At 45.3% G+C, this 17,540-nt stretch overlaps 1 protein-coding gene across 1 annotated transcript in view; it reads left to right on the top strand.

Moving 5' to 3' along the window:
• Positions 1 to 17,540, top strand: part of POP1 (POP1 ribonuclease P/MRP subunit) — a 354,117-nt gene that overhangs the window by 20,879 nt on the left and 315,698 nt on the right. The window contains exons 2-4 of the mRNA XM_085605196.1: positions 2,080 to 2,226; positions 4,775 to 4,831; positions 9,033 to 9,208. Coding sequence (XP_085461322.1) covers positions 2,082 to 2,226; positions 4,775 to 4,831; positions 9,033 to 9,208 — 378 coding nt within the window. The 5' untranslated portion in view covers positions 2,080 to 2,081. The remainder of the gene's footprint in view (positions 1 to 2,079; positions 2,227 to 4,774; positions 4,832 to 9,032; positions 9,209 to 17,540) is intronic.

Genomic DNA, 17,540 nt, shown 5'->3' with positions numbered 1-17,540 from the left:
AACCCTAAACATACCTTTGCCACCGAAAAACCCACACCCACCCAAAGAACATTATCCATTTATCGGCTTAACTGCAAAATACGTATTTTTTTCGTTGTAAAGGCACATACGTGGTAAAGACGAGGTGTGGTAACGCTTTCATTGCAATGGCATGCGTGGTTCATCCTGCGTTGTAAACGCTGTTTCCCGACTTATTTTAGGGGTACAACTCTTACAGCAAGAAGGTTAGGTGTCTCCTCGCCTCTGGGATGCTGGCAGTCAAGACTGACACCAGTTCTTGTTGGTGAACAGTTCTCCGAGTACTCTCTGGAACATGCCTGCCATGGAGGACTTGGGACTGGAACAACAAGTAGTGTAGTAGGGTCCCACTTTTATACAGCAAAACAAGACCGGAGATGTGTATCCCCTGTCTGCATCTTCATTACTGGTTTGAAGTGGTTCTTCTTTCAAGTGTCTATTCCAGGCTTCCCTCCAGACACATTATTTTTTGTGGACCGATTTCCCCCCCCCCCCCCACCCCCCCTCTCAGCTGGGTAGTCTCCAGCCAGGTGCACCCACAATCCACAATAGCGGCACAAAGAGTTGTGGGGTTTCTGCACTTGTCTGCCAGCCTAACTGAAAGTGTGATCAGGGAAAGGTTGGACCTCACCTAATGAGTCCAATAAATTAACTTTGCGCACATTAGTCTGCATTTCCACCCGTCACCACCACCATCTTTAAATAGCAATGTTCTGGAAGACTAAAGCAGTGCTCTCTTTCAATCAAAGGGCCTAATTGAATATTTAAAAGAGCCTGGTCTCCTCTCTCCTCACTTCAGTGTCTTAAGTCTCTTTCCTCTAGCTTCAGGAATTTGAGCAATACACTTCTACTGTTTGGCAAAACAACCTCACCACTGTCTAGTACAAAAGGCCCGGGTTAGGATATCTAGAATGTTTCCCACTGGCATCCATTTCTCATGCTCACATCCACACCTTGTATGCGCCACGCAGGCTATGCACACAACCGCGTACAACATACACTTGGGATTTTAGCTCTAGGAGTCGAGTAAGCGAATAGAAGCGGAACTTTACACGAGTGGGTCAGGCCATCATTCTAGTGACACAGATGTAAAGGTGGCCTTGCAAGTGTGGAGTCACAAAACATTGTATGCCGCCGCCATTACTCTGTGCTAAACCCATGACTAGGACCACTGTCTTGTCAATTAAGGCATGCTAGATACCCCCTTTCAGGTCACAATACCGGTCCAGGACCTTACTCATGTGAATGTAGATGCCTAGGCCTCTGCACATTCTGTAAACTAGCATGACGCCAGGGCTAAAATCGAGGACCAGAATACTAGATACATGTACTCCACCATGCAAGGGACAGTCCCATCCCAATAGTAAACGCTGGTCATATAAACATTAAAACATACTTCTTTCTTATACGGTTACTTAATATTGTAAGTATTATCGAAACCACTCTAAAGCCTCCCCACTTGCATCCCCTATGGAAGCCTGTCGCATGAAGGTAAGTCTGCTCAGCACATGTTTAACATTGTTGTAAGCAACCAGTTGACTCATCTAGACTGCGCCAGCTGCCTCTCTTCACCTCTCCCAAGACTCTATCCCTTATCTTCACCAGAGCATTGCACCATGCTTTGAATGGGACAGTTTGCGTTGGTTTATAGCTATAATGCTCCGAAAGCACACTGTAGTGCTTGGTCTTTGGCATGGTTTTCGCTCTATTGCACTCTCCCTGTCTTATAATTCTGCAAATCCTTTGTGTTTAGAATTTTCGTGGCTGACGTCTGTTTTGAAGAACTGGCACTTTATGGTAATCAGATGAAAGTATTTATTTGCTATTAAAAATCTAGGAGCCCTCATTGTTTTCAGAAAAAAACCTTGCATCGTAAAGCATACAGACGCTTCTCACATGCTCGGTTGTTTTTCCTTGGGTTTGTGTTAGCCTCCGGGTTTTTGTCACTCATTGATTCCTTTACTCATGCTCTGTCAGCGAAGCTTCAACTCTAGAATTATAGCTATCAGAGTTTCATGTGTTTTTCAACTCTCTGTAAACGGTGCCGTTTTTATATTTCAGAAATGTCTAACGCAAAGAAAAAGAGATATGCAAACAAAATGAAAAACCAGCCTTCCAATGTGAAGTTCCCATCGAACGATCAAGCAGATCGCAGTGTGCAATTTTATAACCGAGGTGGAGGAGAACATTTTCGGTCCCAGGGAGCAGGTATGCCTGGTGTGCTAGTGAATTTGAGTGAAGAATCTCAAGCTATACTGGGCAGTAGTATTTGATGGTTAAAAACAGTCTCGAAGTGACCACCAGTTTTGATTTTCATTGACCTCACAAGTGGGTGGAATTAAATCATCATTGCTATTGGATTGTCTAAATGGAGTGTTAACGAGCATGTATTCTGAGTTGGAGGCAAAGTGAAGATGCCCAAAAATGCTCCCACCCCTTAACTAGGGGTGTGCAAAGTTTGCATCATTTGCACATGACATGCAAATCTGTCATTTTGCATATTTTAGAGCACACGTGTCCTTTTGTCAATTTTTGATGCAGGATGCACTTCACCCTAAAAAAAAAGGTGCAGAAAAAAAGCACCCCAAACAGTTTCTTGCATTCTGTTTCCGCGCTTTTGTGGTTTTTACCAAAACTTGCGCTTAATTATGCAATGTGGTGTAATTTCACATGACTCGAAATTCCCAGAATTACAACCCCTTAAATGTAATTTCATGTAGGCCTATTTTTAATGCCTTTCAAAAAAATTGCACTCCTCATAAGGCACCACTCACGCTCTCCTCCAGCTGCAAAATACTAGCCTCTCTCAAACTATCCTTTTGTGTGTTAAATGTGTTTCCCCTGCACCCCCTCCCTTTCCCCTTAATGTAAGGAGTGGGTGGGGCTGGGATGAAGCTAGCTTTGGAAGAGTAAGACCAGGACGGAGACTAGTGGTAAATGCTTCCAGACTCTACCTTCATGTGCTTGGCTTTGTAGGGTAGAAAGAGGCATTGGGAGCAACCCACTAAAGACTAGAATATTGACTAGACAGCCCCTTGCTGCCCTCCTGAACACGAACTATAATTCAAATTTGAAGCAGGAGCAGGACTAGACTAGTGATTAATGTTTGTGGTCCCTTATGATCCCTCATCTCCTGACCATCATCTGTCTTGCATGATTGGTAGGGATGTCATCTACCAGTCTCTGGGGGTTAGTGGAGATCCATGTCTGTGAGCGAGCAAGATCCTTGGCAATAGCAGTGTGGGGTGCATGTTTGTTGCATTCAGATGCTGGTGCTTTACAGGCACTGTACTGAAAAACTCAGATTTGTGAACGAAGACCTCTAAACACCCCTGTCTGATCTTTAATAGCAGTCCATGAATGCCTAAGATTTGGTGTGCGGCCTCAAGCGTAGCATAGCTCAGTCTATGCACTTGGCAGCCAAACTCAAAGTCCTCAGGGGAAACAGAATGGCCATGCCTTTTTGCTTCATACGTTGGACAAAATATAATTTTAGATATAAAATCTTTCTGCTTTATAAATCATCAGTTTTTTAGAGAATTTGCAAAGAGAAAGAGGAAAAAAGGTTTTGGCGCTTCGGCCGAGTCTTAACTAGTAAGATTACAAGTTGCACAAAGATATTACAAAGGAAATGCTGCATGGGTCGATGAGTGGTGAATAGTGACCGAACTATTGATCCCTGGTGTCTTCTGCTTCTCTCAAGCCTAACAAATTGAATTGCAAGTGGCCTGCTGGACTCGTGCAGAGGCACAGCAAGGAATGTCCAACCTGTAAATAAGAATCCTATGTCTCCAGCACAACTGTCTTCATACTCTGCTATGTTGGACAGTGGTGAGCGGAGGATTTGGGAGTGTGCAGACATTAAAAAATGAAAGTCGTATTTGTGTGGACTCCCCAGGCAGTAAATTGTTTTTTTTCTCTGTTAAAATTCTTAATCCCACCATTTTTATTTGCTATTTTGATTGGTTGTCTAGGTTTTAACTACGCACAGACTTTCTTCAGATGCTCACTCCCCTTGTCTTCAAACCCTTCGTCCACCTCTTGGTCCATTTCCAGCACATGCCTCCTTTCTGTTGCTAAATATGCAAGGTTTTGTTTGTTTTTGTTTAGTTGGTTGATTTCTAACCAATATCCTCTGTGACTGGCCTTCCCTTTTTTATCTAACTTTTTGTGTTGCTATCCCTTACACAAACACTATTTGCTTCCTAGTGTTGTTTTGGACTAATTTAGATTACACCCTTTTCATTGGCTCCATTGTTGTGGGGGACTTCTTTTATCTTTGCTTGGCTGATCCATTGTTTGCCTTGTGAATTCCTGCCAGGACTTTCCACCCTACCGCTTTTGTGAAATGTATGTAAATCGCTCCTGGCTGATTGCACCTTGAATTGGAGATCTACTGTCTCAGCTGAAGTCTCATCCAGCCTGCACTCCAGACCCATCACCAAGTGCCGGATGATTATAGCTTTGAAACAGTGGCTTCCCTCTGGTTCTGTAACCACTGTAATGGATTTGAGCGGCTATGACAGTCGGACGAATTAGGGCTCCTAAAAGTCAAACTTACTTTTCAATTTGTTATGATGTCAGAAATAGCAAATTCCTGTCTTTTTGTTTGTGCTACGCTCTTACACTTGTGCAGTGTAGGGAAATCATGGTCACTAACCTTTAGGTAGATACCTTTCAAATGTCACTGAGGATATTTAAATGCTTTTCTTTCTTCTGTTCTACCTTAATAAGCGGTTTCTGTATTCTGTTCCAGACTTTCCCACTGGCCTGCATGATCACAAGGCTCTTGAAACTCCCAGATATTTAACCGGTTAGTATTCCAGCTTTTACATAACTCTTCCATGAATATCCTGTGCATTTCTTTTGAACATGTCTTCATTATCTACCTTTTTAATCAAAGTGTTTGGCCTTTTCCTGGGCAGTGTCCCGAGCATGTACTCTTTACCGTTGGTGCCTCAGGAATATCTTATTAAGGCACTCTCATTGACTAACTCAGTTACTCCTTTTGGGCTCATAACACAAAGGGAGAGGCTCCCATTTAGAGGTGGCAGGAGTTAGAAACTTGTTGTGATATGTTCAGCAGTAGTTAATAATATGAATGTGCAATCAGTGCTTATTTTAGCAAAATAAAAGGGCCGGGGAGCAATATGAGGTATCCTGTTGGAGTTGACATGAGCCCCCGATAACATTGACCAATTGGAGCAGTTGGGAGCTGCCCTAGTTCTTTACAAAAAGCAGGTGGATGAGGATCGGGTCACATTAGAGATGTTCCATGTTTCTGCATCATGGGAAGGACTGGGATTAAGGTGCTCGGGAGCAGTCTGTTTTTATTGATTTTACTTCATGAGGAGGACAAACTTTGGTTAAGACCACAGGTGTGAGTACGTTGTGCTAACACATGTTTAGACTGGCATGCTATAATACATTTGTGCATTCATTAGCAATGTGGTGACAACCGAGAAAGAGAAACAGGGAGACTTAAAATGCTCCTTCATTCATTGCAATGCTGGCATTCCATTGGAGGCAGACGGATATCACCAAAACAACCAGTAGCATTAGGTGAGAGCTGCACTTCTCTGGGTTAAGGTAGAATGTTATTGATGAAGTCTCAAGCCAATGGCTGAAAGAGCCTTTAGGCCAGTGACGTAAAGGTGTGCACTCACAGCTCACTATGCATATTGGAGACCAGTCTGTTTAGGTGTCAACACTGTCAAACCTAGGACTAAACACGTATTTTTCTATATCTGCCTACTAATAGTGGATTTACAGCCTTCCTGCTGTGTGTCTTGTATGGAAATCCAGATGGTACTGCAGTGTTACAACTATAATACATAGCTATGAATTGTAGATGCATCTGAAATTACCTTTGACGTTTTTGGTGACTTTGCATATTGCTTCAGTATTTACCCAATTGGTGACCTCTCTGAAGCTTGTTTTCTAAATCTGTATGAGGAAAACATTAGTTCCTGGGCCATGTGCCCCCTGGGCATGGGGGATGCTTGTGGCAGGGTCCTGAGTGAAGGATCTTGATGGAGGCTGTGGCTGACGGCGTGTCTTTCACTCCGAATCTTCTGGGATTGGTTGAAGTCTGTGGTGCCCATTTGGTTCTTGGGGCATTTCTGTACACAAATGCAAGGTGGTACTTAGAATGTATCATTTCAAACCTAACCATGTACTGGAAACTCATCCCTATAACTTCTTTTATCTACTGATGTCTGTTACTGATTACATTAATTTAAAAGTAATCATAATGCAGTTTCAGTAAAGGGACATTACAGTTCGAATGAATCCCTCACCTAACACCACCCGAATCTGCTAGGCATCTAGGACTGCCTCCTGCATGGCACATGCACTCAAATAGATGTGGCCATTAAAGTAATTGGTGCTCTTTTGGATTCAATATGTAATAATGACTTCTGTAAACGCTTGCACTCTGTTTATACCCTCTGACATTATTCATAGTTGTAAGTATTGATTACCATTTGTGGATTTTGCTGCAGTACGTATGCTCCAAAACAAGGCAGTGTTTTCACTGTCTGCTCAATGATCTGGAATTGATTGATCATTTGCCTCTTCAGTGATGTTTTTATGACCTCATTTATGACATGCATGTATGAAGCCAAGAGCATTACATGGCCTTAAGAGAAAATTTGGCTGCAATTGTTCACCATAGCTGTTGAATTTGAACCCCAAATTACATCCAAATGTAGTTTTGCTAGGAAATGTTATAATAGGGGTGACCAGATTTTGAGAAGCAAAAACCGAGATGGGCTAGATGTAGAAATAGGACCAGCGGTTGACTATGATCGAGCTGTGTGTAATATATGTATAATATCACATGCACAGAGTGTAGCAGTGAACTGCAAACACTGAAATCCCCCAAAAGTTATAAAATAGGTTCTGTGAACTCTTTATTTACAAGCTACATTTGCATAACCTTAGGTATGGCCCCTTAGCTGGGAGCATGCCTTCGTCTACTTCCTGCGCTGCCTGAAAGAAATAGATACGTTAAGTTGTTTCAGACTTTAGAGGCACCTGTGGAAACAAGAGCATACTTTTCACTTCTGCTTTGCAGAATGACTTGACGTTTGTGCCAAAAACCAGGACATGTATTGAAAATTGAGAAAAGCATCAAGAGGCGAGGACCGTTCTCTGAAAACAATGACTGTCCAAGATGTCTGGTTACCCTAGGTCAGTGGTTCACAAATTTTTGACTCATGCGGACCCCCATTGAGCCACCACTGGAAGCCGGGGACCCCCAAGCAATTTGTATGATTTAAATTTCAAACATTAAAACAGTCATTCGAAAAAAATAAGCACAAATGTGTGCACACCAAACAAATACTTGAATTTCTAAAGACTTTAGTATTTTATATTGTAAAAAAATTGCAAAAATCAAAACATTTTAATGGGAAGGTTGGTGCTGCATCTCGGTGACTAATTTTTCAATGTTAGGTTTTATTACGCAGTACGAGGCTCCTACTCCTGCCAGGGCCAGACTGGAAACCCAAAGCAGCCCTGGCAAATGTTGTCAGACCAGTCCTCATACAGTGCACACTAAGTGCAGCGAGTGAGCCTGACCTCTACAAAGAGGGCTTTGGGGGCTCCAAGAAAATCTGGGTGGGAAATTGTGCATCCTACAACGCATTTGTCGTTATATATTGTATTGTTTTAGCTTTTAAAGCATAGTAAATGATGAACTTGCTGTGCACCAGAATACGACAATCTTTGATGGGGCTGTTCAATGATTTCCTCACCTTCACCCTCCAATAGTGCCTCTTCTCTCCACAGCCTCTCTCTCACATGTTATTTCATTTGTTTTACAGCACCTCTCATACCAGTGTAGGGTGTCAGCACTTTACATCACACACATATAGAGACAAGGAATCTATATGTGTAAATCAGTGTATAGAAAATGTCACATAAGGCAAAGGGGACTGCAAGGTGTAGGATTCACATGTCATCCATACTGGTAGGACTGTCATGTTCTGAAACTCAGGATTCAGAACATAACACAGTGGTTCACGTTGACTTTAATAATAATTTATTTCTACCCAAACACACTTGTTTAGCAGCATCAGGATAATGAAAGACTGGGGAAAAAACATAACTTACTAACTTGTACCATGCAGTTTGCATGCTGCTCTTTGAGGGCAGTTCATATTTCACTGTGTTAGATTACGATTGTAACTTAAAAGAAGAATCTCTTTGACAAAAGCAGTAACCCACTGAGCTCTGGACATAAAATACGTTTTTTTAAATGCATGGTGCATAAAATACAGTTTTTTTTTTTAAATGCATCATTCACGTTCTTAGCAGCAGGCATATTAACCTTCTGTGCTCCCTTAGATGAGTCAAAGCTGCCACTGGACAAAACTCCCATCTCTCTCCTGCAGGTACATTAATCACCAGGGTTATCTTGACACTTTTGTTGTTGCCCAAAAACTGCTGACTACACAAGAAACTTTGCAGTGCATTTAAACTGCTGTCTGTGGACCCCCAGGGAATGTGTCACGGACCCCTTGGGTCCGCGGACCACAGTTTGGGAACCACTGCATGAGTGTGGTATGACACTGAGTGAGTGTGGTATGCTCCTAGTGTGTAGGAACGCATGAAAGGGTTAGCCCTGCTTCCCAATCTTTCACTTCTGTCTAAAATCAAGGACATTTACAGTTTGAGTTAGTAATGTTGTAGGTCTTAGTTGAATAATGGTGCAATTGTTACTGCAACTCCATATACCTAATTTAGTCAGATTGATTTCTGGGCTTTGATCTCAGTTAACAGAGTATGTAGCTCTGACGTGCTCTACTGACTATGAATAAAAAGTTTCACACAAACCATATTGCCAGTCAATCATTTATTGCATGTATTTATTTTCATATGTTTGCAAGTCCATATTTACTGCTGCAGAACTTTTTTTTTTCCTCTCCCTTTTTTGCATATTATTGTATTCCTAAATATTATTTGACCTGTATTGTTTAATTTTAATTTAAATTGCTGTTTCATTTCAGCAACCAGGTTTGCTGAAGCCCGTGCTGCGGAAATTAGTGTCATGTTGAAAACTGTCTCCCGGAAGGCATCCAACTCTCAGATATTCCAGTCTTTACCCAAGCACATGCGAAGGCGTGCCATGGGACATGATGTCAAACGCCTTCCACGACGCCTGCGTGAGATGGCAAAGAAAGAGGTATGGTAACTAATATTGCAAATCGTTTTTGGTGTTTCAACAGATTATTAAAGTTGTCTGTAGGAAAGACATATTGTATACATTACCAATGCTTACAGTGGACTTTGGGTTGATCTATTCCTTATCACTTGATGGCATTCTTGCTAATCTAATTTGCCTGCTTCTTATCCAATGGCTTTTCCTTCCTTTCCTGGTCTTTGTCCCTCCCCTCAACCATAGCTTCTCTACTGTTCTTATTATTTGCCGATTTTGTGTCGGGCCTCTGCTTACATTCAAGCAACTGCTTTTTAGGTCTGGTCTAGGAACAGCGTTGGCAGCTTCACCAGCCTCCTGTAATTAAAATGTTTAATAAATATTAGTATATGCATACAGAGGGACTTATGGTCAGCCCTCTTCATCCATTTGTCTTCAGCTTTCACATTTTGCATCTAACCACCACTGCATGCAGCAGTGGGTCAGCCTGCTCAAGCCATTGGCGTTCTTGTGCTATGATGGCACTTTAAATCTTCCTAAAATTAGGGAAAGGAGTGCACATCACTAGCAGGGCTGGGGAGCCAATACGACTAGGAGATATCAGTGTGAATTTACTATCATCAAAAAGGTAGGCCCGATCCCTGCAGCACCAGCCGTTTAGCTGCTAGTTGACAGTACCACAGTATGGATGTATAAAAGAGTTGTCTAGGAGTAATCAAGATTTCAATTGATTGTGTACAAGTTGGTCAAACTTGCATATAGGATTCACTAATGCAAAGCCTTTACTATTGGGCTAAGTGCTCTAAGAAAACTCAATGAGCTGTGAGTTCAACTTTCATTACTGACCGTATTTCCAGTATAAAAATATCTACACACATTTTTTTTTTTTAATTTATTTTTATTAGCAACATTGCATCATATCACATCATAGGCATTTGTTATGTACATTTTACATGAAAATCCTTCATACGTTTGTGATAGTAGTTCCCACGCTAACTTACGGTCAGCTCCACTCACCCGGTGTTTTTCTGTATACTGCAGTGTGCTTTAGTTTGTTATATCGAACCTAATAGTTAAACAATAAAAACAACAAAAATTAACCCCCCCCCCCCCCCCGACTCCCCTCTCCCCGGCAGCGGTCAGCAGCAATAACACTCGTTATCTGGGTTTACAGGCGTGCTGGCATTATTAATGTAGCGTTGGTGTCGAGGGGGCTTTCGCATTTTCTGTGCTAGGTGTCAACTTGCTGTGGGTGAGTGATTGTGCAGGCGCAGTGATATTGTTGCTCTGAGCTATCGTCGGACACTTCTGTCAGCATATGTCCCCATTCAGTCAGATCTTTCAGCATTCTCTTCTACTCTTACAGCCCTGAGGCGACATTCTTCCACCACACCCCATACACGCATATCATTGCACCATCGATCCAGTGTAGGGGGCGCAGAAAGGATCCAATTTATTGCAATTCGTCTTCTTGCCAGAACCAGTCCTAACAGTGAAAATGTAAGTCCCTTTCTTCAGAGTTGGGAATACGCCCAACAAGCACAGCTTTATAGTGACTTGTGTTTGCACTGTTGTAGCAGAGCGAAGAGTCTGTACGACTTAATTCCAGTACTGCTGCAATCGTATGCAATTCGATGTCATATGGAGGAATGTGGCAGGGTCCATGCCACTACGGGGGCAGGATGAGACCAGCCATGGGGTAAACCTCGCTTGGCGCTGCGGGGTAAGGTACGTGCGTTGCAAATAGTGAAATTGAATGAGCTTGAACCTAGCATTACTCGTTGCTTCAGCCACCTGTGCCAGAGCTCTTTTCCATTCCCCATCTGTCAACGGGAGGGGTAAGACTCGTCCCATTTTCTCCTGACTACCGATAAATCAGCCACTCTGTCTTCCTTCAAGGCTTTGTATATGCGCAAAATTAGGGCCCTACTTGAACCTGGGTCTAGCAGTGTTGTCAACGTGCACGACTCCTGTGGCTCCTCCGGAAAAGTGGTCCATATCTCGCGGACCGTATGCGAGATTTTTGCGTACTGTAAGAAATGCCTTACTGGTACCTGGAAGCAGTCCCGCGCCTCATCAAATGTCAGGAAATTTCAGTTTTGATACAGATCCCCTGCTGATACGCATCCTCCCTCATGCCATTTCGAGATATCCATAGATGCCTGAATGCTCTGGAATCCCTGTAGCCCCCAGAGTGGGAGGCTACAGCATAGGGTGCCTTGCGGAGCACCAATGTGACTGCCTGTTCCTGGACTACAGCTACCTGCTGCACTATATGGGGGCAGTCCCTGGGGACCCTCAGGCCCATCATTAAAAACCTCTGTAACCGTAACCCATCGTTCCAGTCCCCCAGTAACTCTTTTCCTGTTGTGCGATCTTCTATGCACCACTGCGCTGCATACTGTAACAATCCTGCCATGAAATACAACTTAAAATCGGGTAAACCCAAGCCTCCTGAGTCCACGTCTAGCTTGAGCATTTCTAGCTTAACTGTGCTCTGTCCCCCCGCCCACACCAGCGAAGTCAGTAGGCTACAGAGTGTCAAATGTGGTCTTCGGGATACTGCAGAAAGAATTCTTTAGGACATACAGGCAGCAGGGCAGCATCACCATTTTTGACACGGCCACTCTTCCCATGACAGACAACGGGAGCTTTTTGCAGAATTGTATCTACTTTTTTAGTCACATAAGGACCCTACCCATATTCAGCTCGTATTCGGCATCTGGCTGAATGCCCAAATATCTAAAGTGGTCACATTCCCAGATCAATCGCACCTCAGGAAGGTCCAGGAGTGTCTCACTCACGAGGGCAGCTGGCGGGAACAGTATTGATTTCCGATGATTAATATGGAGGCCAGAGGCATCACCAAAGGAGGCCAATGTCTCAAGGAGTACTAGGATCGCCTCCTCCGGCCGTCTAACGTATAGGAACGCGTTATCTGCATACAATGAAATCAATTGTGTGCGCCCATCTACCACTACACCCCACTGTGCCATGTCCCTCGTCAGTCTCACTTCTAGGGGTTCCATTGCCACAGCAAAGAGCAGTGGTGATAGCGGGCACCCCCTGTCTCGTGCCCCGTTCGATTTTTATAATCTCCGTTACCGGACACCCATTTCGCACTCGGGCTCTCGGATTGTTGTAGAGCAGTTTAACCCATGCAACATATTCCTTTGCAAAACCCATTCTTGGCACCTCCCATATATATTCCCACCGTAGTGTATCAAAAGCTTCTTTCAATATCCAGAGCAACAACCGCCGGCCGGATTTCACTATTGGCTACTGAGTGAAGGACGTGAGACAATCAACGTATATTCATGTGTGTTCCCCTACCAGGTATGAACCCACACTGTTCCTCATGAACCAATGAGGTCACAACTCTGCTCAACCCCATGGCCAGGACTTTAGCGAGTAATTTAGCATCTACCCTTAGCATGGACAAGGGTCTATATGTACCCCGATCCTCTATGTTCCGGCCAGGCTTAGGAAGCATGATTATCTGCGGCTCCTTCTTGGACTGCGGTACGCACCTAGCCTGTGTGTCGTGGTCCCTCGGAGGCCTCTCAGGATCGGTTTGTTGCTCAATGGGGTTAACCTATCGACAATCTCAATTCCGAATTGCCATGAAGGCACAGAAGATTAAGGGGGTCAATCGGGGGAAGGAAAGGAAAGGAAGGGAACAGCGGGGAGGGAGACCTGTGAAAAGAAAAGGTTTGTTAAGACGCACTGTGCCGGAACACCATTACATCTCATCCCACACTGGCTTCACTTATAACTAAGCAGGTCTACCTGTAAAGTAAAAGAACCAATTCTGGCAGCTACAAGGACGACGATTGGGCCGTCATCAAGACCTTCTCTTGGCTACCTTGTTTGTTTTATACAGTACAGCAGAAACCTGTACTACTCAGATGTGGAAACTGTGGACAAACGAACATAGAGATATAAACAGTGTATCACAATCCTCCTATACAAGAGACACTGTAAATGAATGTGTACTTTACCCACCAAAAAGAGTGTGGGCCTCACAAGGGAGGAAGGATTACGCTTTACTTCAGCGACCTCTCTTAATTCCCATGCTAGAAGACAAAACAAGCATACACTTATAACGCATGTAAATTCCTTGAAAAGGTTGAATCAGCCAAGATGCAGTATAACACTTTTGAACACAAGGCAACCAGTCTTGGTACAGTATTACGTAAACTGGGCACTTAATATACCACCTGGTAAGGATACCAGTTAAAGCATCGGAGTTCTCCAGCAAAATAATAAGCCAAAAGCAGGTGTGCTCCGATGCCACCTCGCTGTTTGTTAAAGCTTTGCAACTGTTTATAATCCAAGGGCAACGCTAGCATCCGTTAGCGCGGTAATGTTCTGAAAAGGAAAAGACTCTTGGTGGTGTCACTGACACCCTTACCCCACCCGGGATATCTGGCAGCCTTTTTCCTTTGGTGGCGTCTCTCTGCGAAGCCGGAATAATCTGCAGGGCTCTACTCTCCGGCTCCGGCTTACGTAGCCGGCAGGAATTAAACACCGCGTCCCTTCCTGCGAGCGCGTCGTTCTTGGCACTGGTGGCCGGGAATCGTAGTCCGGGAGCTCTGGCTGTCCAGAACTCCCACATTTCGCGGAGACGGACGACGGTCCTCTCCCAGAAGCCCGATCTTTCCGTCTGACCAGCGGAGTGTGCAGCGGTTGGGGATTTAAACGCAACACTTAGGCCTCCTGTAGGGTTTCTAGTAAGCGTGGTAGCAAAACGTCTGCATATATCTGGTAGAATTCCATCCGGTCCTGGTGTTTTAAAGCGGGCCATGGCTCGTAGCGCCTCCTGGAGTTCCTCTAGGTAGAGTGCTGCCTCCAGTTCTTCCCTCTGCTCTTCTGTGAGGCGTGGGAGGGGGACACCTGTGAGGTACCACCTATCCCCAGGCAATTCCGCTTCTGGGACTTCACTATATATTTCAGCTAGGTGGTGAAATAGCACCTGGTTAACATTGGCCTGTGTAGTGGCCATATCGCCGTCGGGGGTCGCAATGTCAGTATCAGCGGTGGTGGGCGTTCCTTCTTTAATAACCACGCCACAGTCTCCCCGATTGGTCACCCTCTTTGTGTAAGAGTTGGCGATTATTCTCGACGGATTCGACAGTCCAACCTATCCCAGATCTCTCCGACCTGGCGCTGTGCCTGCAAGAGTGAGGCATGGTCCCGTCCTGACACCCTCTCCCCACGTTGAAGCATAGTCCATCAATCCTCCGCGGCTGCCAGTTACGTTATCTTCCTGGTGCCTCCCACCCTGGACAAACCGTCCCCTCTGGTGGCCACCTTGAAAGCGTCCCATTCCACATTCCTAGTCTTGTTAGAGGTGAAGTAACCTGTAATGACCTTTCTGAGATCACGTAGCGTGGTCGGCTGTAAACGCCACAGCGAGACTCAATGCCTATGTCTCTCCGGTCCCCACTCCAACAATACCGGAGCGTGATGCGATAAAAACCGGCCCAGCGACTCAGTCTGTACTACTGCACGGCTCCTGAGGGAGCATAAAATGGTCGAGTCTGCTATACACCTCACGGGCAAGCTAATAACAAGTATAGCCTCTTTCGCCCATGTGTGTTTCGCGCCAAATATCCACGCAATTTAGCCTACTCGTCGCCTCACTCAAGGAAGTCGACATGTGGGGTTTGGTGTGTTTTGACGGCAGTCTATCCAATAAGCCATCTAACACGCAGTTAAAATCACCAGCCCATATTGGAGGGATCCCAATGTATGAGAGGAGCTGCCTTTCCACAGCACCAAAGAACTCGCCATCATCTGTGTTGGGGGCGTAAACATTCGCCAGACATACGTCCACGCTATCGTGCTCACCATGCACAATCCTGTATCTGCCCTCTACATTGGCCACGTAATTACATAATTTAAACAGGACCTGTGGGGCCACCCAGATAGCCACCCACCTGGCATAGGTAGAATAGGTAGATGCAAACAGCTGTTCTCTCCATTTCTTGTGAAGTTTCTGTATCTCAGCATCTAATAAATGTGTCCCCTGTAACATAGCAACATGAGCACTCTGTTGCCGCGGATATGTTAGTACTCTATAGCGTTTACAAACTAATTTAGCCCCCTCACATTCCACGTCATGTTTTGTGTTGTCCCATTTCATCGAGCCTATACCTGTCCTATTCAGTATATCTACGGCCTGTGCACTGCCATCATCGCTACCAAAGAACTGTGAACTGAACATTCAGAACAACCCATTCCCCAGGTAGACAGTGTAAGAACAAAATGTGCATCCCCCATATAATCTCCAGTCCCCGCCCTTGAATTCTGTCAATAAACGAACACCATCTGATCTATCAATAAATCTCCAGAACGGAAACAATAATACAATTACTCTCCTCATGCACTTCCTCACTCTCATCCCATTAACAATCCTACCGCATGCAGTCATCCGATATGTGTCTGCTACCGGGCCGGGGATGGCACTCTTCCCAGACACAAAAAGCGTCCGTCGGGCACGCCCCTCCAAACCCCAGGCGTCACTCACACCCCCTCATACAACTATCAACACAGCACACTCACACAATCATATCTACTACCATCCAAAAATACAAATTTCCCAATTACGAGAATAATATTAAAAGAATAGAAACAAGAACAGAAATAAGCGACAATACAAAAAAGCTGAGCGAAAAACAGAAAAGAAGGGGCGGCGTCGTCGCCCATTAGTATCTGTGTCCGTCCCAGGTCAGCTCCCCATCTTCAGAGTGTGGGAGGGAAGCATCGTGCGACACAGTACATCATTCGAAGGAAGTACCCAGTCCTTGGCACGGTCTCCATGTGTAGACTTCTTTCCGCCGATTCTAGCACCAAGCACAGTCTATTCAAGAGCTAACCAGCTGCAAAGTGTTCTCGACAATGTCACCTGTGCTGGTCTCCGTTCAGCTTGTTGCGCCAGCTGGTCTATTCAGAGAAATCTCCTGCCCGTGACTTCTCCTCACTCGTTCTCCAACGGGGACTGCAACGAAGCCGGGTCTGTAATGCACGTGTGCTCCTACACCATGCCTAACTATCGCCGCTCAGTGTCTCAGCCTCTCTTAGCCCCCGCCGGAGGCCGCTTCGCTGCCCCCAGATCCAGGGACCGCAAGTGGATTCCATGGGGCTTAGGAAATGGGCGGTTCCAGGCCTCCCGGTTCACGGACGCCCCGGCACCCTGCCAGATTGCGACCTCTTGCGCTCTCCAGGTAGGGCTCCAACACCGGGGCGCTGGACTAGTCGCTTTCTCACCTTGTCGAACTGTGCCCTCCAGCGTACATCTCTCAATGGGGCATGGAGCGTCCTCCCTCGTCACAGTGCCTCCGCCTCCAGGCCACGCCCTGCCCCGGCTCCGGTTGCCAGGCCAGGCCCGCTCGCAACACTATCCCCGCTCCACTCGAGCGAGAAGTAAAATTTCCCAAGCCGGAGAGGCAGCAAGGTAGATTCACAGCCTCAGCCGTATTGTTCAGAAATGGGGAGGCTAACAGTCCTATTCCGCAGCCAAACGGCTACCGCCATGTTCCCAGCCACTCCTCGGGTTGCTCTCTGTCCGGGGAAGCGTGGGCCCGACACTCTGGCCCGCAGCAGGGACCCGCTCGACTTTCAGTTTTTCTCCTCCCCCACAACCGGGTATATCATTAAAGGTGCTCGCAGACCTGGGCAGCCAGGATGGTGTAGGATTATTTCACAGGTGGCCGCGGAGCTCTTTAGGCAATGTCCACTCCGGTCGCCATCGTGGCCACCCACATTTAGTATGTTAATTGGATTTTATAAAGCACCCTCATCACCAAAGGGGTATCCCATTGCCAAACAGAACGAGCAAGGCCAATCTATTCGGTGAGAGGAAAAAGCAAAACTAACCAAACCTGGAATGCTAAAAATGAGCACTAAACTTCAAATAGCCACTTTTTTACTTGATTTAAATAGCACTGCAAGCTTTGTCGTAAGTTGTAGGTTTAGTGGAAGAGCATTCTAATGAGCTATCCATTCTCTTCTTTTGAACTTGTTTTGGAGATACAATACCTGATGGCCAGATCTGAGGGGTCTAGTCTGTCTGTCTGTCTGTCGAAGATTATTTTCTGTAGATAGTGGGGGCCTGTGTCCTAAGCAGCCTGGCACACGTGGCAAAGCAATTTGAAGATGACCTTCTTGTGAACTGGTAGCCAGTGGAGAGTTCAAAGGTTAGATACAGGAGCTCTGTTGGGTAAATTGTAAATCGAGATAACTGCTGTATTTTGAATACCTTGGAGACGTGTAAAAAGGTAATCGATCATACTGCCGTATAAGGCATTTCCATAGTTAGGATGAGTTGTGATAAGTGTCTGGATGATGGTTTTGT

This window comes from Triturus cristatus, chromosome 5_1, assembly GCF_964204655.1.
Source record: "Triturus cristatus chromosome 5_1, aTriCri1.1, whole genome shotgun sequence".
NCBI classification, from domain to species: Eukaryota; Metazoa; Chordata; class Amphibia; order Caudata; family Salamandridae; genus Triturus; species Triturus cristatus.
Note: the sequence above shows the minus strand (reverse complement) of the source record. Positions and strands in the feature narration are given on the sequence as shown.